Genomic DNA, 25,899 nt, shown 5'->3' with positions numbered 1-25,899 from the left:
TAGCCCGTTACTTTGATGTGCCACACAGCTTGAAGGCTTTCACATCAGGATCTTGGCCGCATCCTGCTCTCCAGCCTCGGAACAAAGCGCTTCTGAAGCAGATGCTGCCTCTCCTTTCGCCTGCTGAAAGAGCCCTGCGCAGAAGTCACTCCTCGCCTGATCTTGCTTGTGAAGAGCCTTGCAGCTGACACAATAGTGGGGTTTCTTAGGCTTGCTGGGGACGTGCCAGCGTGGTTTCCTTAGCACTGGAATGCCTCAAGAAGCCATGGTTGCTGATGTAAACGGAACCGAGAGCTTAACACAGCCTGTACTGAAACCTGCTGCTTGTGCTGTGCTGCACAGTGCATTCTTCTTCTGCCCATTCTAGTTAAACCTGGTTTGCCAAGCTTGTAACCAGCTTGAATGGGTTGGACTCTTCAGTGCAGAAAAGATAGCCTGGGCTCTGCATAGAGGAGCCTGTGCTCCTCTGCGCAGCAAGGGTTGCTCTATGGGGCATCATCCCTTTGAGCTGGGCACAGGCTGGGGTTCTGGAACTGTGTTTGGGATGCACACGTGCAGATTTAGAATCATAGAATAGTTAGGGGTGGAAAGGACCTTAAGATCATCCAGTTCCAACCCCCTGCTATGGGCAGGGACACCTCACACTAAACCAGGTCACCCAAGGCTCTGTACAACCTGACCTTGAACACCACCAGGGATGGAGCATTCCCAACCTCCCTGGGCAACCCATTCCAGTGCCTCAGCACCCTCACAGCAAAGAATTTCCTCCTTAGATCCAATCTAAACTTCCCCTGTTTCAGTTTGAACCCGTTACCCCTTGTCCTGTCACTGCAGTCTCTAATGAAGAGTCCCTCCCCAGCATCCCTATAGCCCCCCTTCAGATACTGGAAGCTGCTCTGAGGTCTCCATGCAGCTTCTCTTCTCCAGGCTGAACAGCCCCAACTTCCTCAGCCTGTCTTCATACAGGAGGTGCTCCAGCCCCTGCTCATCCTCGTGGCCTCCTCTGGACTTGTTCCAACAGTTCCATGTCCTTTTCACGCTGAGGACCCCAGAACTGCACCCAATGCTGCAGGTGAGGTCTCTCGAGAGCAGAGCAGAGGGGCAGGATCACTTTAACAAGGTGCTCTGGTTCCCACTGGCCAGGCTGTAAGAAGCAAGCAGCAGAGCTCCTGGGGCTGCTGCTGGAGGCTGCCTGCGGGCAGCCCCTTTGTCAGGAGCCCTGCAGTTTGGTGGGAGCTCAGCCGGTGAGGTGCCAAGTGGCGCGCACTGATTTGAGGCTGGGTAGAAGGTTACCAGTGGTATTGCTTTAATTGGAGTAATGGGACCCTGTTATGGGGCCGTTTAACGGGAGCTGCCCTAGAGGAGGTGCTCGGTGCTGCTCTCAGATGGCTGTGATTTGTGTTTCAGGTTTCAGGGCTGAGGGAAAAGCAGCGCGTTTTGAGCAGGCATCGCCCTGGGCTCTGTTTCTGGCTCTGGAATTGGGGGTGACATCCTTATGAAGACACACTTGGGGCTGCCCCTTTGGCACGTGGGGAAACCCGGCCCGCTCGATGCCTCCCCTCTGCTGCTTGGATTCCAATTGGTTTTACTTCTCTTTTACTTTTGTTTCGGGAGCAAGCTTTGAAGTGCCAGCGCTTTCAGCAAGATGCCTTCCTTTGTTTCATCATGGATAATCTTTGTGCTCATCCCACTCTGATTTGGAATAGCATTTTCCCATCTGGAAATACATAATTACTGTGCTACTGTGCGGTGTGAGGTGCCAACTAGGTTAGTGCTGTTAACACTGTGTTTAAGGGAAGGTCAGAGTTGCATTCCCATGCCTGAATCCCTTGTGTGAGCAGTGTGCTTGATCAATAGATAAGGGAATAATTGCTCTTAACTCTTTCTTCTCCCGTTCTTCCATCTAATTCAAGAGCCTGGGATTTAATTACACAAAGTAACTTCAGGTACAGCTGGACTGGGAACGGGCTGCGCATCCAGATTGCTCTTGTGGATGGGTTTGCCAAAGGTATTGCCGTGGTGTCGGGTTTGGAGGAGTTACCAGCAAGGAGCAGTTGGCTTAGGTTAGGAAAATCAAAGTTTCAAGAGAATGACCAAGTTTTGGCATCCGAGAGCCAGGAAGGGATGAGTGACAGGAATCTTGGTAAACCCAAGGGAAAACACCGTTAGCCTTTGGAGTTGTGGGTGGCTGTGTACGTGTGCCGAAGCACCCCGCAGCAGGATAGGGGGCTCTCGTTGGGTGCCTGCATGGCTCTGGTTCTGTTTTGATCCCTGCACTAAAACCAGCCTGGATGTGGAAAACCATCTGCCCGTGGCAGCCTGTCTCCTGGAGGAGGTGCTCGCTGTGCGCAGGGGCTCGGAGCAGGGCTGGATGGAAGCTTCTCAGCGCTCACCACCCTGATAAATCAGTGTCTGCCTTAAGGAAGGCAGTGATTTACCTGCCTACGGAGCAAGTGCTGAGTCACGGGGCTGTTTCCCTTGCACGGAGTTTAGTCATATCCTGGGAAACCTTAGTGCTCAGTCCCATGGGAGAGGGGTAGGTTTGTGTCTTTGGTCTGAGCAGTGAAGAGCTGTGATTTTCTGCTGTTATTCAGGGCAGAATCACTTCATCTGGAGGCTGTAAATGCCCTGTGAAGTGCCTGGCTTTACTCAGCGCAGGCTGTGGGTATTATGGGCAGGTTTTATTCCAATGCGTTGTTCTGATGCAGGACTAGGATAAACGCTGATCGGTGCTCCTACGTCTACGTTCACATTCTTCTCATTGACTCCTTATTAAAAATAGGTGCAAATATCTCTCTTGCATAGATTTTGTAAAACCCTATTGGTGACAAAGCCTTCGGTTGGTGCCCTTTGGAGCATTCAGAATGGAAAATGCCTTTTTTTTCCCTATGCCAAGCTGTTGCTATTTAAAAGATCCCCCCCCCCCCAATGGGGTTTCATGCAAGATTTGTTATTTTTATAAGGGATTAAGCTATTGATGTGCATGTGTTGGTTTTCTAGACAACATGTCAGATTTACACACCCGTACTTAGCAATATCTCAGATAAAGTTGGTGTTCAGTGATAGTATTTTGCAGGTATTAGGAGCAGCCAGCAGGGCCTGTGTTTAGCAGGGTTATCAACAGAATTTAGTGATGTATTTCAAGGTTTGAAGGGGGTTTAGGTGGGTGTTACTCATCGATAGCATGAGTTGAGTTGCTGAGGCCCAAGCGTGTCACGCATCCTGTTATCCCAGGTGAGCATCTGAAAGGCAAAGTGCTTCTGGCCTCTCAGCTCTTCCATGCAGATGAGCTCCAGGTATGGCTTGAAGCGTGGCTCCGTGCTCATTTGAGCTGCTTTGAAGAAGCTGAGAACACCGGGGTCACATCGATGGGGCGTGAACCACGCACAGTCACGAGTGAGGACGTCCTGTCTGCTATGAACAGAAGACCCAACACCAGTGTCGTACATGGACAAGAGGCTCTTTTCTTTACAGTGTCCCTTTTCTTGCGGGGAAGGGGGGGTCCTTCAGGTACAATTGATCTGGTGACATCTCCTTGTCATGGGTCACCCCTTGCCCACGCACACAAAGAAGGCTGAATCTGTCCTTAGCTCACCCGGTTGGCACCTGTAATGCATGGGCCCACACGGGTGACTGGAGGGCAGTGGATCATCTGCAGCTCTCAAGTACTGGTCTAAAGGGATTTTCAGTATAGTTCTGATAGTTGGGTTGATTGTTTAAAGGTGGAACAACAAAACACGTCCCAAGGCTTAAGGCACGCAGTGATTTGTGATGCCGTGACCTTAAATGACACGGAGCAAAACCCAACCTTGACTCGTGTTCTCCTGAAACAGTCCCTGTTGAGATTACTATAGTTCTAGGTTGGTCAAGCAACATCTATAAGCCTTTCGAAAAGGGGTTTGGGAAGTGTGGAACAGAGCCCCCGCAGTGCTGGAGCCAAGAAGGCTTGTTGTGTGTATAGGAATTAATGTGGAGCTGATCTGTCTGTGAAGCTTTTGGTACTGAAGCTGCAGCAGGATAATGCTGGTGCTTAACAAACACAGCTTTGTAAGGCTCGCCGGGTGCTTTTCATGTTCTTAACGGGAACAGGATGGTGCTGTTAAAGGGAAAGTGCAAAGCACGAACCTCTTCTGTTTCTCTTGGGGTGTTCTGGTGATGCACAGAGAGGGGAAGGCTTCGTTTCGAGGAGTCAGTGCCTTGGTTCCGGAGGGCACCGCGGTGCAGGCTTTGGTGTTGTCTTCAAGGAGGAAACCTGCCAGACGGCTTCAGCCAAAGGAAGGAGGAGGGGATCTTTGAGGCTGCGTCATCGTTTGGCCTCAGACAGAAAGAGGCAATTGTCTGAACTTGTTCCAAACACGGCTTCTGTGCTGGAGTCCCAGGCAAAGAGCGTGAGGAGCGCGAGAGCATTGAGCAGGTAGGGTCTGCCTGAGCACCCAGCCCTCGCTGAAGGGTTCCAGGGTTGGCTTTGGGGTTGCTGATGCTTTAAGCCTCGGTAAAGCCACGCGGGGGGAGTGCAGGATGCCTGGAAGTTGTCAGCCATGCAGGAGACAGAAGAAAGGTGGCAGTGACCTGCAGGTACATGAATGCGTGGCAACAAGTTCTTAGCTATGTGCTGTGCTGCGCTGATGGGTTTGATGCCTGTTTCCTGCCTAGGCCATAGCCGAGCCAGTCCTAAGGGTTGGAGTGCCTTCCTTCCCCATTTTGGACCTCCCAACCGTGCCCCCTAACGCTTCAGGCCCACTCACGGACCCTGTGTGGAAGCGGCATGCGACAAAAGAACGTTGGGGACTTCCAGTTGCGTTTCATTGCCAGCAGTTTGGTGCCTGCTTCTGGTCAAGGGCAGGAAAGGCCAAACCAAGCCCTTTTGGGCTGTGCTCCTTCAGCAGGAGTTTGGGGTGATAAACGTAGGGGGAGATGATGCCTGCCGTGTGCCTTGAGGTGAAGCAGGGGAGTGGGCAAGAAAGGCCAGGTCATTACAGGGGTGAGACCTAAAACAGATGCAGTGGGGCTAACAGAGTTGATCTTCTCTTTGTTGCAATCCTATTGCTCTTAGAGAAGCTGCCTGTGGTTGGGGGCTGACGGAGCCGTTTCCACCATTCTCCATCCCTATAAACTCCCGGCAACATCACCGTTGCGTGATGTTTTTAAGCCCACAAACCTTTGTTTTCCCAGCCGCAGTCCCAAGCTTCCCGATTTGCCTCCTTTGGAGGCTTTGCTGGGGAGATGCTGAGCGCTACGTGATCGTTCGCCTGGATTCCTCCTCTGGAGTTAATGATGGTTTTGTTGGACAGTAAATGAATCAGTGTGCTCCTTCCAGGGGGAGGGAAGGGGAGCGAGGATGTTGAAAGAGGAGCGTTGTCTGCGCGTAGCAGGATTAGCTGGTGTTACCACCTTGCGCTGATGGAGCACCGCGGGCTGGAAGGAGGTGAGCATCTCTAATTGCTGAAAAGCAGCCTGGCGTCACAGGGCGGCGAGCCTGGGGCTCTCAGCTTCTCCCTCCCCTCATTTGGGTGTAGGTGGAACCTCCAGGCTGAGGGCAGCAGCTCCCCAGGCTTCCTCCTGCTCAGGGTACGCCCAGACCCCTCTGTTTGTGGCCGTCTCTTGCACTCGCCGTGGTCGGAGCATCCGGATGGGGTTTGCGTGGGGAGGATCAGTTCTCATTTCCTCCCAAGGAACTGGGGGAATCCCAGGGAAAAGGAAGCTCGGGATCCACTCTGGGCTGTGTTCCCTAGGGAATTCTGGTTACGCAGAGCTCCTGGATTTCATCACCACGGTGTCTGCAGTCAGGGCATTCCAAGGCAGGGAAAAGCTGCTCCCCAGTTGAACTTGTCTCTGCAGACCATCAATCCGGAGTTGTTCCCTACGCTGAATCCACGCTTGTCTGTTTGCAAGGCCGGCTGTGTCTTGAGGGTGTCTTGAAATCCTTCTTTTCAGGCTGTGGAGAGAACAGCTGAAATAGGGGGAAGAGGGTTGAAAGGTGGGGGGGAATGGTGTGGGTGATGCACAGCAAGGTGAGGGATTCCTGGAGCAAAGCAGTGCTGGTGCCAGGAAGCTTGCTCTGGGAAGCTGCTCCATCCAATGAGCAGGAAAACTGAGCTGGTGGCTCTGCAGGAGCACGTTTCTCATGTGTTGGGGCGAGTTACCCTCTGTCAGCAGCGGAGCTTTGCCTTTGGGATGGAAGAACACTGGGTCACAGGGAGCAAATGGCACGGAGGTGCTGAGCAGGGTGGTGGTGGTGGGGATGGGCTGTGTGTGCGCGCAGCCTGCGCCGCTGCACCGGGGCCCTGTGGGAGCTGAAGATGCTGCTGCACCTGAGCTGCCGGTTGCTGTCATTGCCATGGAGCTGGCAGGAAGGAAGGGGAGCCTGGTCCTCGGCAGCTTGGCATTAGAAACACAAACCCAACCCTGTGACGATGCCTGAGAACACATTGGGAGACAGGAGTTAAAATCACGGCACGCAATGGTCCTGGTGGCAAAAGGGTCTTGACTGAAATGATGCTGACGCTGTGCTTTCTTCTGAGGTGCATCCCACTTCCTTAGCAGGGCCCAGCCATCACTAGGGTACGGTTAAATACAGACTGCGAGGGAGCAGAAGCAGTTGGAGCTGGGAGAGGGCCAGAAGAGCTGCGCAGTGCTCGCGTTCATCATTTCTTTCCTAGGAAAGAACGAGCGAAGGCACCGTTTTCAAGCTGTGTTTGCAGCTCTCGTGTGCTTTCGTTGCGACGCTGCATCTCGTGTCTGCGCAGAGAGGGGTTGTGGTTCTGGGCTTGGTTTTTCGGGTACCTGGAGGAACTCGGCCCACCAAGCATCCCAAGGCATCAGTTGATGGCAGCGGAGTTGAGGAGTTACCGGGTTTATGTAGTAGGAGTGAATGGCTCTCGGGGTTGCCAGTCCCATTGTCTTGGTGCTCTTCCTGTTGCTGTGATTTATGGGCCTTGGTGAGGAAGTCGGCATTTTTGTTCGGATCCAGGCTTTTCCATTTCCTGGAGATAAGCAGGGAAGGGATGGGGGCGAGAAAACCTCTCCCATGGTGATTCTGTGCTTTGATTTGGACTATGGATGACTAGAGAGAAGAGGCTTTACCCAATAAATTCACCCCACTCGTGCAGTGCATTAAAGGGACGCTCACTTCCAGGACTGGAGGTGTCATTTTTGGGTGTAACTCTTGTGGTTGTAGTAATCAGATCCTAATTTGAGGCCTGTCACCCATAGCTACGCACACACTTCCTTAGGGAGAGCCTTCTGTTACCTTTTTGGCTCTCAGTCCTATCTCCCCTCAGCTTTAAGCTCCCAATTGCAAGCCTGTGAGCCAGGATGCCTGCACTCCCATGAGGATGGGTTTGCTTTAGTAGGATATTAGTGTGGAACGAGCGGTCAGAGATAATTCCAGTGCATGGAGCCATAGGATGCCATAGCACTTCAACTGAAAGCACCGGTGTTTGTTCAGAGCATCCTGGGGTTCCTTAGTAATTCCAAGAGCTTTGTGGCAAGTGTTTCCTTGTGTGTGGTGGGTAACCACCGGCGTCACGAGCCCCCCATTGAGCTTGGTGGAGAAATGAAGCACCCAATAACAAGCTGCAGACAAACCTCAACAAGGCGCAAGCCCTGCGTGGGTCGGGGTTTCCTGCCCTCCTGCCACCCAAAGGAGCCAGTGGGGGGCATTGGGGAAGATGGAGAGGCAAAGCTCGGGGCAGCCGATGGGTTTGGTGGCTCAGGATGTGTTACCCTGCCGGCGCTGAGTCCGTGCGGCGCTCTCTTTGTGAAGGCGTGCGTACCTGCCTCCCGAGCTGTGTATTGCAGCCAGTACATGCATGCAACATGAACGCTTGGCTTGGCGTTTCCAGCGCTCCGTGGACAGGCTCATTTTGAGCTGCTGGCTTTGTTCGGGCTTGCTGGGGCCTGCCTCAAGCTCAGTGGGGCAGGAGGGAGGTAAAACGTTGTGTGCCGGTGCCCTCCCTCCGCCGAGCAGCGCGGGTACCCGGCCCCTTCGGCTCGGCATCAGGTGATGCTCGCGTCTGCCTGTCCTCCCGTCCTGCGTTCCCTCTGCACCCATGTCAGTGCTGCAGAGTCACCTTCATAACCAAAGAGGGGCCGTTAGGTGCAGCGTTTTAGCAGAGACACTGGGTTTGTTCAGAGCCTTAGAGCCTAAGCCCTTTAATCACCTTTCCTGCTGTGGCCTCCAGACCAGGCTGGATGTGTCTGGCAGCAGGATGCTGTACGGCAGCAGCAGGTCCAGTGGCCTGTGCTGCTCAGTGTCGTGCAGTGATCAGGCTCACAGCAAAGCACGCGTGCTGTTGGTGATCCCTGCTTTCTTGCACCACAGACGTGGGCTTATTTGGTGAGCAATACCAAATGGTTCAGGTGTGGTACGTGCGTTCGGTCGCTTCCAGTCGAAGGGTTGCAAGTGCAGCTCAGGCTGCAGAAAGGCTTAAATCACTGCAGGGCTTTTTAAGGTAATCCCGTCAGGTTTCAGTCTTTGTTGTGGGTCTGATGTGAGAAAAGGCAGGAGGCAGATGGTCCATCTCCAGGATCACATCAGGTTTGTAAGGAAGGGGAGAGTTTCCTGCCGCTTGCCTCACGCTTCTTGTCTTCTTCTTCTTGTTTTTGCTTCTATGGAGCATCTGCTGCAGGCTTCTCCCAGCAGGCACAAGAGTGGGATTACAGCTCCTACCAGGTTAATAAACCCACGACCCCTTCAGTATTCACCGAGTGTCAAACAGACGTGATGCTGGGCGGCAGTCTAGAAGCTGCCTCTGTTCATCCTTGCCTTGGTATTCAGAGGTGCCTTAAACAGTTCAGGCCCAGGCTCTGGATCTGCACTTCCCCTTTGCTTTCTTCTTTGGGAATTACTCCCTTTTGTTAGCATAAACTGGCTTTGTGGTTCTAGAATATTTTCATGCACTCCCTTTTTAGGATTCCATCGCTTTGATATTGCATTTAGATAGCTGTTCTGATTCAAATTACTGCATTTAAATAGTGCCTATCCCTGATCCCAAGGGAAAGTTTGGTGTTCCATAGCATGGCGGCTTTGAAAGCGTGATGTGCTCGCATTTCTTTGGCTTCAGGTTTTCTTCCCCAGCTGCACTGCTGTAGTTAGGTGGGACTGAGAGGAAAAGCAGACAAACCTCAACCTGAAAACCACCGCATGGCTAAACGGAGTTTTCTTGCCTTGCTTTTAGGGGACATCACGCAAAAGGGGTATGAGAAGAAGAGAGCAAAGCTTCTGGCTCCGTACGTGCCGCAAACCCAAGGTAAGTGCTTGTTCCAGTTGGCAAAAGAAGCCTGTGTAGCCCTGGCATCAAGGGGACCTGTGAACTCTTCTGTTTCCCTTGCTGTCTGATCATCACACTGTGGAGGTTGCATGGGTGCTGTGAAGCCATGGGCAGCATTTTGCTCTAGTTCCCATGTGCAGGTTGAACGTCAGGGATTCGTGGCAGTTGCAGAGCTGTTTGGTGGCTCTCTGCAGAGCGCTGTGTGTTTCAACCCCTCGTGTGCCCTCCCTTCATCTCCCACGTAGATAAATCACATCCTCCTCCCTTGTCAGCTGAGAGCTCGGGGGCTTTGAATCATTCCTAAAGTGTGAGGTCCTGGAGGATCATTCTTGAGAGCTTCTTTAAACCGCAGAGCTGGGCTGGAGCGCATCCTGCTTCCAGCCTCTGAATTCCTTGATGGAGGAACATGAGGATTTTCCTCATTTGGGGGTTTATTGGACCGGAGTGACTGAATTCATCCACTTTGAACCAAACACAGCTGATGGAAACCAAGATGTTGTTTGTAGGATAATTGTAAACGGAAGGACGTGCTGAAAGTAGACCCAATAATTACTGTGGGGATGCTTGCCCAAAACAACTGCACTACTGATACACTGCGATGCTTACCCGTTAAAAACTAAGGTGCCTGGCTCTTAGTCTGGGGGGTGAATGGGGACAAGATGCAGTCGTGACTGGATTTACTGTCATTTACTGACACTGAGCTGCTGCCAAAGAGGTTTGAGAGGGTGAAGGCTGGAAGTGCCTGTCTTGACCGCCAGCACCGCATCCCTGGGGAAGGTCCTGCTGCAAGGACAGCACCTCTTCTTCCCGTTGCTTGAGGAGCATGAAAGGACTCTGCCACTCCAAAGCACTCGATGGCTGCATTCCTGCTCTCCTCCATCCCAGTTGGATCTCAGCTTCGTTTTGCTTGTGTAGTCAACCGAAGCCGGTGCCTGCTCTCTTGTCCAAGGCTTATCCCTATAGTGGGTGCCTTACGCACCCGAGAGTGGTGTGTTCTGTTTGAGTTCACGCACTGAAGGTAGCAAGGCAGCAGAAACGGGGTTTCAGCCTTCAAATGTGAGGTTTTGGTAAGAGCAGCTCTCCGAGGACTTCCCCCTGAAGCAGGATGTGGTGGGAGCCTGAAGGCTCGGTCGCTGCCTTCGTATTGAAGCAGTTTCTGTTATTTAAAGGCACCAAAAAGCAATGCACGTGAATAACCTCTCCCTATGGCCTTTAGGAGGAGGGATTTGTTAAGCAGGTTTTGCTGTCAGTCCGGCGTGTGAGTGTGCCCCAGTGTTGATCCTGAGCCTTAGCAGGGAATGTGGGCTCCCTCCAGCCAGCCAAGTGCTGCCTGGGGCTCCGGACTTGCTGTTGTGCTGGAGTCTGATGGGGGCAGGAGCTCTATGAGTTGCTTTCGGTGTGACAACAGGATCTTGTGCCCCTCATGCCTGTCACTGTGCACATGTTTGCTCTGCTGGTGTTTAGTGGGGAGGAAAGCAAGCGTTTGGACTGCCTGCGGCCCTGCTGCTTGAGCTGGGGTGCTTCTGAAAGCTGGGGATCAGGAAAAGCCACAGCCAGCTCCGGGGGCACCAGTTAAGATGGGATTTGGAGCACTGCGCTGGCTCAGCCCTCCAGCTTTAGTTGTGCATCTTGCATCCCGTTGCCCCCCCCCCCCCCCCCCCGATCTGGGAATCTCCCGTTGTAAACCCTGTGTCCGTCATGCGCGAGGAATTCGGCATCAGGTCACTTGGTTAACGAGAAGACAATTAATTCAGGCCACAACGGGGGGGGGGGGGGGGGGGGGGGATAAATCTACTGCTGGCATTTGGTGCGTTCCAGTTCTGCCAGCACCTCCCTGATGTCGGCTAATGGCCTGTCTCCATTTCAGATGGGAAATGAGGCGAAGGCAGCTGCGGGGACGTGTCAGGGCATGTCAGCGTTGTCATTTGGGAGATGCTGATTGCTAAGTGCAGGCTCCATTCACATTGCCTCTGGGAGCTTGCCTCATTATTGGGGAGTGAAGGCAGCGATGTTAATTACCTAAAGACACAAGTTTTCCTGGTGCAGCATCCATTCCTGTACACGGAGCTCAGGTGATGAGCTGTGATACCGGGCTTGCTGCCTTGGAAGGGAGCGTTTCAAGCAGCTTCCCAGGCTGGGATGTGAAGGAATGCTGCTGGTTTCCCTGCTGCTGAACCAAACCAGGCAGGCTCAACCCACGTTACACCGCTAAGAGCAAACTGCTGGCATCCCATCCCCAGTGCCTTCCTGGTACGTGTAACTGCAAGAGGTTTAACCCTAAAGCCTTCTGGAGCAGACTGGGGCTGGCTGCCTTGGGGCGTTGCTTCTATGGGAGCATCACTGACGTTTGTGAGCACCAAAACGTTTTCTTTCCCTATGGAAAACCACAGCACGGTGGGAGTTTGTTCCTGGGTTGAAAAGTGCTCTTTGAAAGCGCCTCTTGGAGCTGGTTAGGGCTGCAGGTTGCAGGCAAGCCTCTGCCGAGGGGAGCAGCTCCTGCCCGGATTGATTGCTCCGTATCTGGAAAAGCATTTGCAGCTGTGCAGCTGCAGCAGTGCAGATGCAGATGCCTTTGCCAAAGGAGCAGCCCTTGCCCAGAGACCGGGGCAGAGAACGTTTTGGTGCTGTTGAAGATCCTGCATTCGCTTCCTGTGCTGACTGCAAAGGGAATAACGTCCACGGAGCACGGAATCGCCGCCAGAACCGTCAGCGTGGCTGCTGGGGCGCGCTCGCACCTCTTCCCTGTTGTTGTGGTGATGGGATGCCAGCCCCGAGCAGCAGGAGCTCCGCTGGCGAGTTTTGCTTTCAGCGTCGTGTTCTTTCAGCTGGGAGTGGATGCGGGCTCTGAGGCAGGGGTGAACCAGCTCTGTCTGAACCTGTGAATTAACCTCTCGTGTTCTGGCTGTGTGGGGTAGGGAGTTTCTCCTCTTTACAAGGCCGGACTTCAGCTCCCACAGACGGGGGGTTATTTTCTTCCTTCTTCATTGGGAGGGGTATCCCAACTGCGGGTAAAGCAGATCCATCTTTGGGGTAATACCCAGGGCTAGATCAATGGAGCACCTGAATTCCCACCTCTTGCCCTGTACAAGGCAGAGCTGAATCCCTGGGACTGCTGCAGAGGTCCCTGAATGTCCTGAATCGGGTGAGTTTCCAGCTTTCCCAGTAGGAGAAGGCAGCTTGCTGCTGAGCAAGGGCTGTGTCCTGTGTTCTGGAGGTGCTGTTGAGGCTGACCTGTGAACCCGAGATCCTCCACTTTGTTATTTCCATGCTATTTAGCTGTGGCTTGAAGAAACCCATCTTGTTACGAGGAGCAGCCGGTCCAACAGCAGCCCTTCTGTTCCAGCCTGTATGCAGGCCAGCAGCATAACAGGTTTGCCTGCTGCTTTGCTTGTCTCAGGTGAATCCAGCACCTCCTGTGCCTGTTATTAATGGAAGCGGCTATCCCTGTGGCTCATCCTACCTGATGCTTGCAGTGATTCTTTTAATCTAAACCTCTTTGTATTAAGGAATAAACCTGAATCCCTGAACCTCTTCAGCAAAGCACAGGATCCCGGAGCCGTCAGTTCCGCTTAGCAGCTAAACTCTTGCAAGATCCGTAGCATCCTTCCAAAGGGAATCTGAGGTTTTTCATGTCTCCCTAAATCAGGATCCTGCCAGCAGAGAAACTGCAGCTGCAGCAGGGTTATTGTAAAGGGAATGCCACAGAAGTCACCTATCACCTGCCAGGTTGAGCTGACTTGCGCTGCTTTGTTGTCTAACCACTGGTGATGTACTGTAGCTGTGCGCTTCTCCCCTCATCTGTGCGTGCTTTGTTAGGCTTCTGGAGCATGTTATTGTGTCAGAGCAAACTGTTTCAACAAAGAGCTCGCTCTTGGTGTGTCATGTCACTTACAGGCACGTTTGATCCCTTTGTAAACGGGATGTCGTGTTTGCCTTGCAATGCGAGATGCTGTTGCAAGACTTGCAGGAGAGCTGAATGGGAATGGAATAATTCATTTGCAATAGTGGTAAATCTGCTGCTGACATCTAGTGGGTACTTGAATTTGTAAATAGTGCTGATCAGAAGGCATCGAGCTCAGTCGGGGAGGTTGTCTTTGCATCAAAATGAAGCTTCCTTGGTTTCGATGAAGGCAGATACGTGCTACGGAGATGTTCAACTGGTCATCAGTGACAGGAAGGGGACACAGACACTGGCTCTTTTGCATGTGGGTAAAGAGCTTCTGAATTGAACTCCTTGCTCTCAGGTCCAGGATTACCTTCTGATTACCACATCCTGCACCTACACCACAGGATGTGGCTGCCCCATCCCTGGCAGTGCTCAAGGCCAGGTTGGATGGGGCTTGGAGCAAGCTGCTCTAGTGGAAGGTGTCCTTGCCTGTGGCAGGGGTTTGGAACTGGAGGAGCTTTAAGGTCCTTTCCAACCCAAACCAGTCTGGGATTCTATGAAGTCTCTTATCCTTTACTGTTCTACCTTTTATGTTGCTGGCATCTCTGTACAGGTGATGGTTGCGTTTCGATGCGTGACTGCAGAGCTCTGTGGCGTGATATCCAAAAAAACCCAGTGAAAATGGGGAATGACATCCTTTGCATCCCTGGCTAGCAGGATTTTTAACCAGAAATAAAGGTTCTCATTTTTTGGCACGATACCTTAAAGAAGAGCTCATCCATCAGCTTGGTCCCTTGCCTCCATTGAGTGCTGGTATCGCCGGCGGAGCCACTGAAGATTTGAGGAAGAGGTGCTCCCAGGCCAGACAGCGAAGCCAGGGGTTAGGAGAGCTTCTTCCATGAGCACGACCCCCTGTATTCCTGGTTTTCCCCAAAGCATTTATTGCTGGCTTGCTTTGCCGTGCCGTTCCATTGATGCTCTGCTCTTCTGGATGTTGGGAGCTGGAGACGATGGTTGAAGATCTGCAATTCATTGGGTGGGATTGGCTGGCATCGTGAGCTCCCTGAGCTCGAGGCACTTGCCTTGAGCTGTTTCCCTAAACCCACACACTAGGAAAGTGGCGTAACTGGAATTGGAGCCCGGGATTTGTGGCTTCCTCTTCCCTTCTCCAATCCCATGGGAGTTTGTGCGCATGCGGAAGCGGCGCGTATTCCGATGACCCAAGCGCGCTTCTTTTTGCATGGCTGGAGGTGGCAGCCTGCAGGCCATCACAGCTCAATGAGCTCTTGGCTTGAGCTTGGAAGGAGGTCCCACTGCTGCACAGATTCCTTTTAGGATTGGTAGTGCAGAGGCAACGATTCCCGGTGTCCCTGATCGATGGGAAGTGGGGATTTCTCATCGGATCATCTCTTTAGCTCCTTGTATTCGTGGTTTTCTCATCAGTGGTCACTGGAACGTTGAGGAATGAGCCCAGCTTCTCACCATCTTTTCCTATGGGTTCTTCTCAACTCAAACTTCATTGGGGATAATGGGATATTAAGACCTCTTTGCTCACTGTGCCCCCAGCAGCGGTGCCTACAAGGGGACTGATGTAAGTGACTGTCATCTCTAAAAGCAGTTCACATACCTTGCTCCTTCTCTTCCATCTTCATGCAGTGATGATGGTGTGGTGCAGACCTGTTCCCATTGGAAACACGGCAAAACAGAGAGGAAACCAGACCGATCCCGAATCCCAAACCACTGCAAGTGGCTCTCTTAGCTGTGTGGAAGTGCAGGACTCGCCTGCCTTTAATTTCTCGGGATTTCTCTGGATCCCATCACCTTTGCTTTTGTGTTTTGTGCTGGATCCTTTAGGGGTGGCTTCACCTCCTTTTCCCTGCTAGCTGGGTTATGTCCCCTGCTTCAGGTGTGCTGTAGGATGTCTCTTGCTTCAAGTGCCTTATCACCCCTTGGGAAAACGCTTAAGACTAAGGTCAAAGAAGAAGGGGCAGGTTTATCAAGTGATAAGGGTGTAATTAGGCAGATGTAGTCATGTGCTAATTAGAGCCACTTTGCTACCAAAAAAGAGGGGGGAAATCCTGCGATTCTATGGTCAGAGGGAAGTCTGGTCAAGGAAAGCTGTTCCTATTGCCTGCTCTCAGGGAGCCGTGTCTGTTTTGCAGGGGCTGAGCCAGCGGTACAGAAGGAACCCAAACCTCAGATGCCCGCTCCATCTGCCACACCAGCCTCAGCACCAGCCTCATCCTCAGCATCCAAGTTCCACCGCGCTCGCTCAGGGGGAGCCAGAGATGAACGTTATCGATCGGGTAAGGGCAAAGGCAGGAGTTCCCTTGGGATCCCTGTGCACGGGGACGAAGGTGCCGTGTCCTCCCAAGGAATCCAGCCTGTTGTTTGTTCTGGGTAAAGAAACATCAGACTTGTACAACTGAATCAAGCAGAACGTGAAGAGAAGCAGCAGGTAACGCTTTGCCACCGTGATTTTGTGCCCTGAATGCAGCTCTTCAGTGCAGGTCATTGGCCAGGTTATTTGAGCCATGGCTATAGGTAACCAGCTGCAGGGAAGTGAGAGGTGCAGATCTGTGCCTATCTGCTCTGGGAGCTGGATTTCTGCATGGGTGAGAGCATCTCAGCTTCCAAAGAGCAGCAGCAGTGCCTGTCTAGCACCCTGCAGGTCCCTTCACCACTTAAGGAAAGGAGAAGGTGGCAGCACCTGTTTGTTGGTTCCATCTGGCTTTGGTTTTCACTTTGCTTTGGCAGGATGGAAGTTTTCTGCTCAATGGGGGCAAGTTAAGTAGCTCAGCTCTACCTTCTCCACTGCTATCACTGCAGAAAGCCTTAGAAGAGCCCAGTTTCCTGGGTTTTGGAAAAGCACAATTAAAATACATCAATCTGGGAAATTAACGTAAATGGGCCCTCCTTTGTTGTAGTATTCTTTTAGTAAGTAGCCTTCCCATCACCTGTGAGGTATCTTCCTTCTGGAGGTGCACAGAGGGATGGATCCTTGTGCCCTAGCCTGCTGCAGTTTGCAGTCAGTTCATATTTACAGCTGCAGTTGGTACCTTGTAAGATTTACATGAAATCAGCATGTCCTCAACGTGAAAAGGACATGGAAATGTTGGGACAAGCCCAGAGGAGACAATGAGGATGAGCAGGGGCTGGAGCACCTCCTGTATGAAGACAGGCTGAGGAAGTTGGGGCTGTTCAGCCTGGAGAAGAGAAGCTGCGTGGAGACCTCAGAGCAGTTTCCAGTATCTGAAGGGGGCTATAGGGATGCTGGGGAGGGACTCTTCATTAGGGACTGCAGTGACAGGACAAGGGGTAACGGGTTCAAACTGAAACAGGGGAAGTTTAGATTGGATCTAAGGAGGAAATTCTTTGCTGTGAGGGTGCTGAGGCACTGGAATGGGTTGCCCAGGGAGGTTGGGAATGCTCCATCCCTGGCAGTGTTCAAGGCCAGGTTGGACAGAGCCTTGGATGACCTGGTTTAGTGTGAGGTGTCCCTGCCCATGGCGGGGGGTTGGAACTGGGTGACCTTCAGGTCCTTTCCAAGCCAACCCATTCCATGACTCTATGAAATCTGCATCCATCCAGGGTTTTGAACATAAGGGTTTCCTGAATGGCACAACTGGCTCAGAACCTGTCCGTTTATAGGGCAGGGTTGCACCTGGGGCTGTGTACACTGGTAGCTTACCCGTGTATTTATAGCGTGTTTTGGGGCACCACTTGGTTGGGTTGGGGTTTCTACCAAAGATGCTGGAGACGCAAGAACGTGTTGCCTAATCCAGAGGATTCCAGGCTAAAATCCCCGGCCTTGCTAACAGCTTGCTGCCCTCGGCAACCTCCGTTCCCCTCTTTTGGAAGGGGAAGTGTTCCTCCCGAGACGGCAAAACGCACTTGTGAGCTCAGGTGCGGTGAGAGGGGGGGACTGCGCAAGCGGGTGCGAGCCCGCTGTGCTGTTCTGCCTCCTCTGCTCCTGCAGAGCTGAGCGTGCGCCCTCCTCCTTCGCAGATATCCACACGGAAGCGGTCCAGGCAGCGCTGGCCAAGCACAAAGAGCAGAAGATGGCCCTGCCCATGCCGACAAAGAGGCGCTCCACCTTCGTGCAGTCTCCAGCCGATGCCTGCACCCCTCCAGGTTAGGCTCTTGCGGTGTGGAGGGTGAGATGTGCACCAGGAGCAGGTTCCAAAGCAAAGCCCCCGAGCCCTTCAGCCCATCCGTGGCAGCGTGTTCCTCCTGTTCTCTTCCTACCTCTGGGCAGCTGCTTGCTGTTGGGGCTGCGAAAATGCCTCCTCTTGCAGAGAATCCATTGGCAGGAGCTGAAGCAGGATTCCTGGACTGAGGCTGCTTCTTTGGCTTCCCTCCCACCTATTGCCCTTGCTTCATTCACGTTTTGGTGCTGTTGAGGTTGGGTGTTTAACCTACAGGTGAAGGATGGGCAGCGATGTGCGTTCCGGGGCAAGGACCTCGGAGGGGGTCCTGTGGGATTCCACACCTTGCAGGACTTTTCCTTCCTAACCCGTCCCATGTAACGGCTGCAGCAGAATTCCTCGGATAACGTGGTGTCTGAATGGTGCATGTGATATTAATAACTCCCTGTTTTCAAGCAGCTGTATGCACTGGCTTAAACATGAGTGTGTGTAATCCTTTATGTTGTGTCTCATTGTGCAGAAGCATCACAGTCATTTGGATTGACAAAGACATCTAACGCTATGAATTCATATCCCATTGTGAATTCATACCTCGCTGAGACTGCTCTGCCAGGCCCCTGCACTCATCCCTGTACCTCCTCCTCCTCCTCCTCCTTTGGTTTTCCCTTCTCCTGGGGGCTGATGCATGTTCCTGGTGTGCTTTGTACTTGTTTGTCCAGGACAACAGCACATTGAGCTCTGGTCCCCGCACCTATAAAGGTTAGCATTTAGAGTGTGTCTGGAATCAGCCTTTCCTTCAGCTCCTGTCTGCATTCTACTTCTGCAAGTAGGTGGAACGTGGTTTAATAATGTAAGAGTACAGACAGGCAGTGCCTTTGAAGCACACACAAGAGTCAGGCCAAAGCCCAGCTGAATGCATGTAACAGCTTCAGAGCCCAAGCAGTGAGTGCTTTCCTCATGATAAATGAATAAGGAGCTCACAGCCTTAGGACAGAGGAGGCATCCGTTCCCTGGGAAGCACAGGATGCAGTTCCTCAGTGTAGTTTCCTTTGGGATTGGGTTTTTTGGGCCTTGTTTTCTGCTATTGAAAGGGACCCCTTCCGAACATCAGACAGTGCAGGCGCTTGCTGCACGTGGCCCTGGCGCGCTGGGTTCCCAGTGCCCGCGTTCTGCTTTGCTCCTGTGAGCTTCCACTTTGGACCCCGATTCCATTTCGGAGTCACCAAAGTCAGGCAAGGCAGCGTCTGATGTTGTAGCGTAATGGCAAGACAAAGGGAACCCAGGGGAAGGCTGCTGTGAGGAGGTGAATCTGTTGCGTGCTTTAAACAGGGGGCAACCACCAGGGGTAAATGTGTTCACACGGGAGATGTCTGCTGCTTTAACCTCTCCTTTGGCCACTGTAACCTTGTTTGACACAGCCTGTGGGAAGAGGATCTTCGTGTTCCAAGAAGCCGTTGCTCTGTGGACTGCAACGAGAGCATGTTCCATGTGATGTGCTTTTCCCTAAGCAGCTAGATTTTCTTTTCTGCTTCCACACAGACACGTCTTCCGCATCCGAGGATGAGGGCTCGCTAAGGCGCCAAGCTGCTCTTTCTGCTGCATTGCATCAGAGCTTACAGAATGCTGAGTCTTGGATCAACCGATCTATTCAGGGGTCATCCACATCTTCATCAGCATCCTCTACACTTTCCCATGGAGAAGGCAAAGGGACCAGTGGGTCACTAGCTGATGTATTTGCCAATACTCGAATAGGTAGGAGATGGGTACGAACAGAAAAACTGCTTCGAGTTCAGATTGTGTTCGTAAAGCTGGAGCTGTCCTTTGCATAAGGGAGAGTCGGATCCAGAGCTCAGTCGGATTTGCTGGCACTTGTTAGGATTGTTGCAGTTGTACCTTCTGATACAGTGGTTTTTGTCCTGAGGAATTTCAGGGTGCGGAGTTGGTCGCAAACGGGGAAGTTGGGAGCAGGAGCTTGTGGAGGTAGGAAGGATTCCGGGCTGTGCTGACAGGCCTGGGAGCATCAGGAGGCACAACTTGATCTCTGTATACCGTGTTGCTTATGTCTACAGCTGTTGGAAGCTACTGCGTGTACAGAGCTGCTGTATGCAAGTAGCACTCGGCAGCTGGGTCCTGATGAATTCCACACCGAGTGGGGGGAATGCTGTGTTCTAACGCTCTCATTCTGCTGTCAGGTTTATTGCTTGTGCTAGGAAAGACAAAAGAACCAAAGCCAGGCACGCCGTGAGCGTGTCGTGAAGAAATGCTTTTAGCAGAGTCAGGCTGTGGCTCAGATCTCTCCTGAGCAGTCCAAAGACAGGATCAGAGCACCCAGGTATTGAGAGGACGGAGCAAAAGCGACAGATCTGGATACCCCAGGCTCAGTCTTTTGAGGCTCTGAGGTGCTCCTTGCTGCTGATGCTTCTGTATGAAATGGCAAAGTTTGGTTTTGTTCTGTGTCCGTTTGTCTCCTCTCATTTTTTACCTGCTGACGAGGGTACTACTGCATCTTAGGACGTGTCTCTATGTCGTGTGCTCTCTGCTTTCGCTTGACTGGGTTGGGGCAAGCAGTGCATAGAAGTGCTGGTGGTTTATAACTCACTTCAGTTACGTTCTGTTGCTGTTGTTTCTTTGTTTGCTGGGGTGCAGTTTGTCTTCTGAAAGGGGGGAGGTTGCCCATAAAACGCAGTCAATGCCATGAACGGGTCTTTGAAGCAGAGGGGCTGCTTTTAATTGGAGCATCCAGAAAGCCACGTTCCCGTTTGTAATGAGTTGAGGTAATGCAGCTTTTCCCTCCACAATAACTACTCCAATCAATACTTGGTGCAAAAGAGGAGTTCTAAACCTATATTGGAGTTACATTTGCCAAGTGGATGCCACATTCATCCTGTGTGAACACCTAATGTCAATGAACAGGAGCTCTCCTATGGAGTTTTATGCATCTCTAAAACGTCCTGCAGATGTTTGAGCTTGTGCAAAATCCAGGTTGCTGGCAGCGATCTGAGCAGCTCAGTGCATGAGGCACATCCCTGAGCATCTCCAAAGGCGTGCAGAAACAGGGCTCTTTGTTCTCCTTAGAAAGACCCGCAGAGAATCAACACCCCAAGCCTTTAAGTGGCAATGACGTGGGATCTGACTTCTTCAGACTCCCTGGCTCTGAGCGTAGTCGTTGGGTTTTATCCTTCATAAGCAACAGTTGCTGGTTCTCCTAAGCTAGAGCAGGCCCTTCTTGCCCCATGGGGTGATTGAACCTCCTGTGTTGTAGAAAGCAATCCCATGTAAGCAAAAACAACTCACTTATTTAAGAGCAAATCCATGCTCCAAAGCTCCAAACTCATCTGGAAAGCAGAGCAGCGTCGTGCAGCTGAAAGCAGCAGCAAGGCCCAGCTCACTGCGCTCCCCAGCTTCGATGTGGCTGCTGGCTCGTGCTCTTTAGGCACCGAACTGGAAGAGGTTTGAGCCCCACAGGATGTTTTGCTGACGTGCTTTGGGCAGTAGCCCGCCGCGTGCTCTGCTTTACAAAGCCCTTCCTGACCAGTGGAGTTCAATAGCCTCATTGGAGCCAGAGGGATGCCTGCGTAAGGGGATGGCAGGGTTGGGTTTTGTTCTGGGGCTTTGGGTGTTTCAGAGCCCCAGCTTGGTTCCATGGGGCTGAATGACAAGAGATGGAGCTTGGTTCGAGGGGTAGGCAGCAAGAATGGGAATTCTCCGTTGCTGAACCGTGTTCCTGACACAAAGCCCCTCACCTTGTGCCTTTGCTGGCCAGAACAGATAACGTGCACCTCCGGGAGCTGTTTGGTGGAGGGAGCAGGGTGCTCAGTTTTAATCGGAGCTCCCATCCAACCCCTTCAGGTTGTTGGGAAGAGGTAACTAACGCTTTGCCTGTTCCGCCTGGGAGCGACGGTGTTTGTTAACTGGCACCTCAATTTCCTCCCTTCCTATAGAAAACCTCTCCGTCCCCCCCGACGTCACAGCAACTACCTCCTCTTCCTCAGCACGCCCAGCAGCCATCGACCTTCCTCCTGCAGGAATCGTGAAAGGCATGCACAAGGGGTCTAACCGCTCGAGTCTCATGGATACTGCTGATGGTACGGAGGCTTGCAGAGCACCCGGGGGTGGGGAATGCTCTTAAGGAAGGGCTCAAGTCAGAGCAGCTTCCAGTGGCTGAAAGGGGGCGACGAGGATGCTGCAGAGGGACTGGAGCGATGGGACAAGGGGTGGTGGGTTCAGAGTGGAACAGGGGGAGTTCGGGTTGGATGTAAGGAAGTTCTTCCCTATGGGGGTGCTGGGACACTGGGATGGGGTGAACAGAGAAGGTTTGGGTGGCCCATCCCTGGCAGTGTTCAGGGCCAGGTTGGACAGAGCTTTGGCTGACCTGGTTTAGTGTGAGGCACCCCTGCCCGTGCCAGGGGGTTGGAACTGGATGAGCTCAGGGTCCTTTCCAGCCCAGCCCCTTCTGTTATCCTAAGTGACAGGATTTGTTCTCCCCACTCAAGTTTCTCTCATTGAAGCCCTTCACAAATCCGAGGTGGTTGTGGCCTTGCACGAGTGCATTCCTGTGCTGCAGTTGTGACACTGGCATTAACCCATTCCCGTGATGCAGCACACACCCATCACCTGCTGTACTGAGCTAGGGAGCACCATGGGAGAGGGAGCAGTCTGCCACGTTTAAAGGTAAAAATGACAAATCCATAGGTAGGCTCCTTGGGTTCGCAAGCTTTTATCCCTGCAGCCCCCAAAATCGAGGTAAGAGGAATGAGATAATGCAGTTCTTAGCTCCCACGAAGCTGGTTGTACTCACTGTGAGCTGGTTGCCATAAACCTTTGTGCAGTGAGGGGTGGCATTAATGCTTCTGCTCTTGCTGTGTCCCCCCTCTGCTGGCAGCCTCGCACTGCAGCTGGTCCCCACCACAGGCAGGGCTCACAGCAAGGGTGCTGGGTCAGGCAGAGGTGGAAATGAGGCTTTGCAAGGGAGAAAATGCTTTAAAATGCATTTCTGTTACTGGCATTTATGAGCACTGAGTTCATACAGAACCGATGCAGCCCTTCCTAGTGTCATCCTGTGCTGGTACAACCTTTACTAATGGAGGCCAGTGCTTGAATGAGTGGGTGCACCAAGAGAAGCATCCTGTGGTGGAAGGAAGGAGGATAAGCATAAAAAGGACATGGAACTGTTGGAACAAGTCCAGAGGAGGCCACGAGGATGAGCAGGGACTGGAGCACCTCCTGTATGGAGACAGGCTGAGGAAGTTGGGGCTGTTCAGCCTGGAGAAGAGAAGCTGCGTGGAGACCTCAGAGCAGCTTCCAGTGTCTGAAGGGGGCTATAGGGATGCTGGGGAGGGACTCTTCATTAGGGACTGCAGTGACAGGACAAGGGGTAACGGGTTCAAACTGAAACAGGGGAAGTTTAGGTTGGATCTAAGGAGGAAATTCTTTGCTGTGAGGGTGGTGAGGCACTGGAATGGGTTGCCCAGGGAGGTTGGGAATGCTCCATCCCTGGCAGTGTTCAAGACCAGGTTGGACAGAGCCTTGGGTGACCTGGTTTAGTGTGAGGTGTCCCTGCCCATGGCAGGGGGTTGGAACTGGATGAGCTTCAGGTCCTTTCCAACCCAACCCATTCCATGAGTCTCTGTGGACGTTACCAGAGGTGATGAGCACCTGCAGCAGTCGGGCTCTTTCCCTCCAGGTGTTCCTGTGAGCAGCAGGGTCTCCACGAAAATCCAGCAGTTGCTCAACACCTTGAAGAGACCCAAAAGGCCCCCCCTGAAGGAATTCTTCGTGGATGATTTTGAAGAAATTGTGGAAGGTAACAGCCCCCAGTAAGGGCTTCAGTCAGCCTTTGTGATCCCTGGGCTGGAGTTAGTTATGCCACTGGTTCTGTGTGTGCAGCCTTCATGAGGTCTGCGAGCAGAGCAATGCCTGCAGCCATGTAATGCACTGCAGAGCATTACATCTGGGGGGCTCCTCAATGCTTAACTTCAGACAAGAAAACTCCATAGAAAACCACTTAAATCTGCTCTTAAAACTGGTTTAGTTTGCTTCAGCAATGAATTCCCCGTGGTCTTCATTGCAGCCTGAAGGTTGTAGCGTCCTTTTGGGTCACATTCCTCACTGCTGTATTGAATCCCTGCAGCAGCACATCAGGGATGTGTGTCCGTGGCGTTTTGTGCAGGGAAATGAGACGAGGTGGGGTGCTTAAACCTGAAGATCAGGAAGGAAAGCGCCCGTTTTCAGTGCATCTTTCCAGCTTCCCTGCCTGCTAACGAAGGGACGGGGCTAAACTGGGACCCTTCTTGCATCTCCTGCAGTGCCACAGCCTGACCCAAACCAGCCCAAGCCGGAGGGCCGGCAGATGACACCGGTGAAGGGAGAGCCCCTGGGAGTTGTTTGTAACTGGCCTCCTGCCTTGGAAGCAGCCCTGCAGCGCTGGGGGACCACCCAAGCTAAATGTCCCTGCCTGACAGCCCTGGATGTTACAGGGAAGCCCGTTTATACCCTCACGTACGGTGAGTCGAGCCCTGCCTTCCGTGGCTCACCCGCTCCAAAGGAGGGGATGGAACCCAGGGCTGATGGGCTAAGGGGTGCTTGCAGATCCTTTGCTGGTCGTTGAGAGCGTTGGAGACGAAGCAGGTTGACTTTGGGGACGTGGCTGGAGGTGGTGATGGCAGTCAAGCGCTCGTGCGTGCTGGGTTGGTTTAGAGTCGTGCAAGTCTCTCGTCTTGGTGTTGCAGGCAAACTGTGGAGCAGGAGCCTCAAGCTGGCCTACACCCTGCTTAATAAACTGGGGACCAAGAATGAGCCCGTCTTAAAACCTGGAGACAGGGTAAGGAGCGTGGGACTGTCTGGTTCTCCCTCTGGAGCAAAAAGAGGGGTTGGGGGGGGCTGTAGCTTACCCCAGGCACCGTAATCGTGTTGTGGTCATAGCAAGGCTCGCCCCAGGGCCAGGCTATTTGGGAAGGAAACGTTTGTGAGGTTGCAGCCCTGCTGGCTCCTCTGTAAGCAGCTGCTTGGCTCTGGACCTTGACATGGACCTAAGGAAGAGCATTGCCTCTCTGAGAGCAAGCCCAGGGTTTAGCACCCTGTGGGTGCCCAGGGGGAGCGCTGACATCCCTGGGGGAGGAGGGCATGCACGCCCCGTGCGGGGCAAAGGGTGGCTGAAGATGCCCTGTGAGAGTTTCCCCTTGTGTTTCAGCTGACGCCGTGGTTTTGTGCATTGCAGGTAGCTCTTGTTTATCCTAACAACGACCCCGTCATGTTCATGGTGGCGTTCTACGGCTGTCTCCTAGCAGAGGTCATTCCCGTGCCTATAGAGGTACCTCTTACCAGAAAGGTAACGTTGATGGACCTCAGAGCAGTGACGGGCTGACGTGGGGTGAAAGCCAAGGCAGACCATCAGCCTCTGGCAGCGTTTCACAGCCCCAAGCTGCTGCCTTAGCAGCTTAGTACCAGCACAATGAGCAAGACCATTGGGAACCTGGAATAGCTGTTTAGCAATGGAAAACCATATTGACCAGAGAGCTGTGCTGAGCAGCAGGAAAGGGTCGATCCAGCTCAATGCTGTTGTCTCCGCTCTGTTATTGCACATCATTTATGTGGTACAGATAATATTGTGATAATACACAGTTGTATATTGTCATGATGTATACAATGCATCATTTATATGGTACAGATAATATTGTGATAATATACAGTTGTATATTGTCATGATGTATGCAATGCGCAGATGTACATTATCATGATGTACATGATGCACAGATGTACATTATCGTGATGTACATGATGCACAGATGTACATTATCGTGATGTACATGATGCACAGATGTACATTATCATGATGTACATGATGTGCAGATGTACATTATCATGATGTACATGATACACAGATGTATATTATGATGTACATGATGCACAGATGTACATTATCATGATGCCCCTGATGCACAGATGCATATTATGATGTACATAATGCATAGGTGTATATTATCATAATATACATGATGCACAGGTGTATATTATCATGATGTACATGATGCACAGATGTATATTATCATGATGCACAGATGTACATTATCATGATGTACATGATGCACAGATGTACATTATCATGATGTACATGATGCACAGATGTATATTATCATGATGCACAGATGTACATTATCATGATGTACATGATGCACAGATGTATATTATCATGATGCACAGATATATATTATGATGTACATGATGTGCAGATGTACATTATCATGATGTACATGATGCACAGATGTATATTATCATGATGCACAGATATATATTATGATGTACATGATGTGCAGATGTACATTATCATGATGTACATGATGCACAGATGCATATTATGATGTACATGATGTGCAGATGTACATTATCATGATGTACATGATACACAGATGTATATTATGATGTACATGATGCACAGATGTATATTATCATGATGCACAGATGTACATTATCATGATGTACATGATGCACAGATGTACATTATGATGTACATGATGCACGGATGTATATTATCATGATGCACAGATGTACGTTATCATGATGTACACGATGCACAGATGTACATTATCATGATGTA

At 52.0% G+C, this 25,899-nt stretch overlaps 1 protein-coding gene across 3 annotated transcripts in view; it reads left to right on the top strand.

The window, feature by feature from the left end:
- DIP2B (disco interacting protein 2 homolog B) overlaps positions 1–25,899 on the top strand; it is a 63,496-nt gene that overhangs the window by 17,615 nt on the left and 19,982 nt on the right. Inside the window, exons 2-10 of one of the 3 annotated variants that reach the window (XM_061443325.1) lie at positions 9,180–9,251; positions 15,321–15,464; positions 17,167–17,292; positions 18,846–19,058; positions 21,248–21,391; positions 22,990–23,109; positions 23,612–23,809; positions 24,035–24,126; positions 24,523–24,615. In XM_061443325.1, coding sequence (XP_061299309.1) covers positions 9,180–9,251; positions 15,321–15,464; positions 17,167–17,292; positions 18,846–19,058; positions 21,248–21,391; positions 22,990–23,109; positions 23,612–23,809; positions 24,035–24,126; positions 24,523–24,615 — 1,202 coding nt within the window. Of the gene's footprint in view, positions 1–9,179; positions 9,252–15,320; positions 15,465–17,166; positions 17,293–18,845; positions 19,059–21,247; positions 21,392–22,989; positions 23,110–23,611; positions 23,810–24,034; positions 24,127–24,522; positions 24,634–25,899 lie in introns of all 3 variants that reach the window. The other 2 variants (XM_061443324.1, XM_061443326.1) reach the window with 2 other exon arrangements.

The sequence above is a fragment of the Pezoporus flaviventris genome, unplaced genomic scaffold, assembly GCF_033815535.1.
Source record: "Pezoporus flaviventris isolate CSIRO_AGI_PZ_B2104156 unplaced genomic scaffold, CSIRO_AGI_Pfla_v1 ptg000350l, whole genome shotgun sequence".
Classification (NCBI taxonomy): domain Eukaryota; kingdom Metazoa; phylum Chordata; class Aves; order Psittaciformes; family Psittacidae; genus Pezoporus; species Pezoporus flaviventris.
The sequence above is the reverse complement of the archived record's forward strand: the minus strand, read 5'-3'. Positions and strand labels throughout refer to the sequence as shown.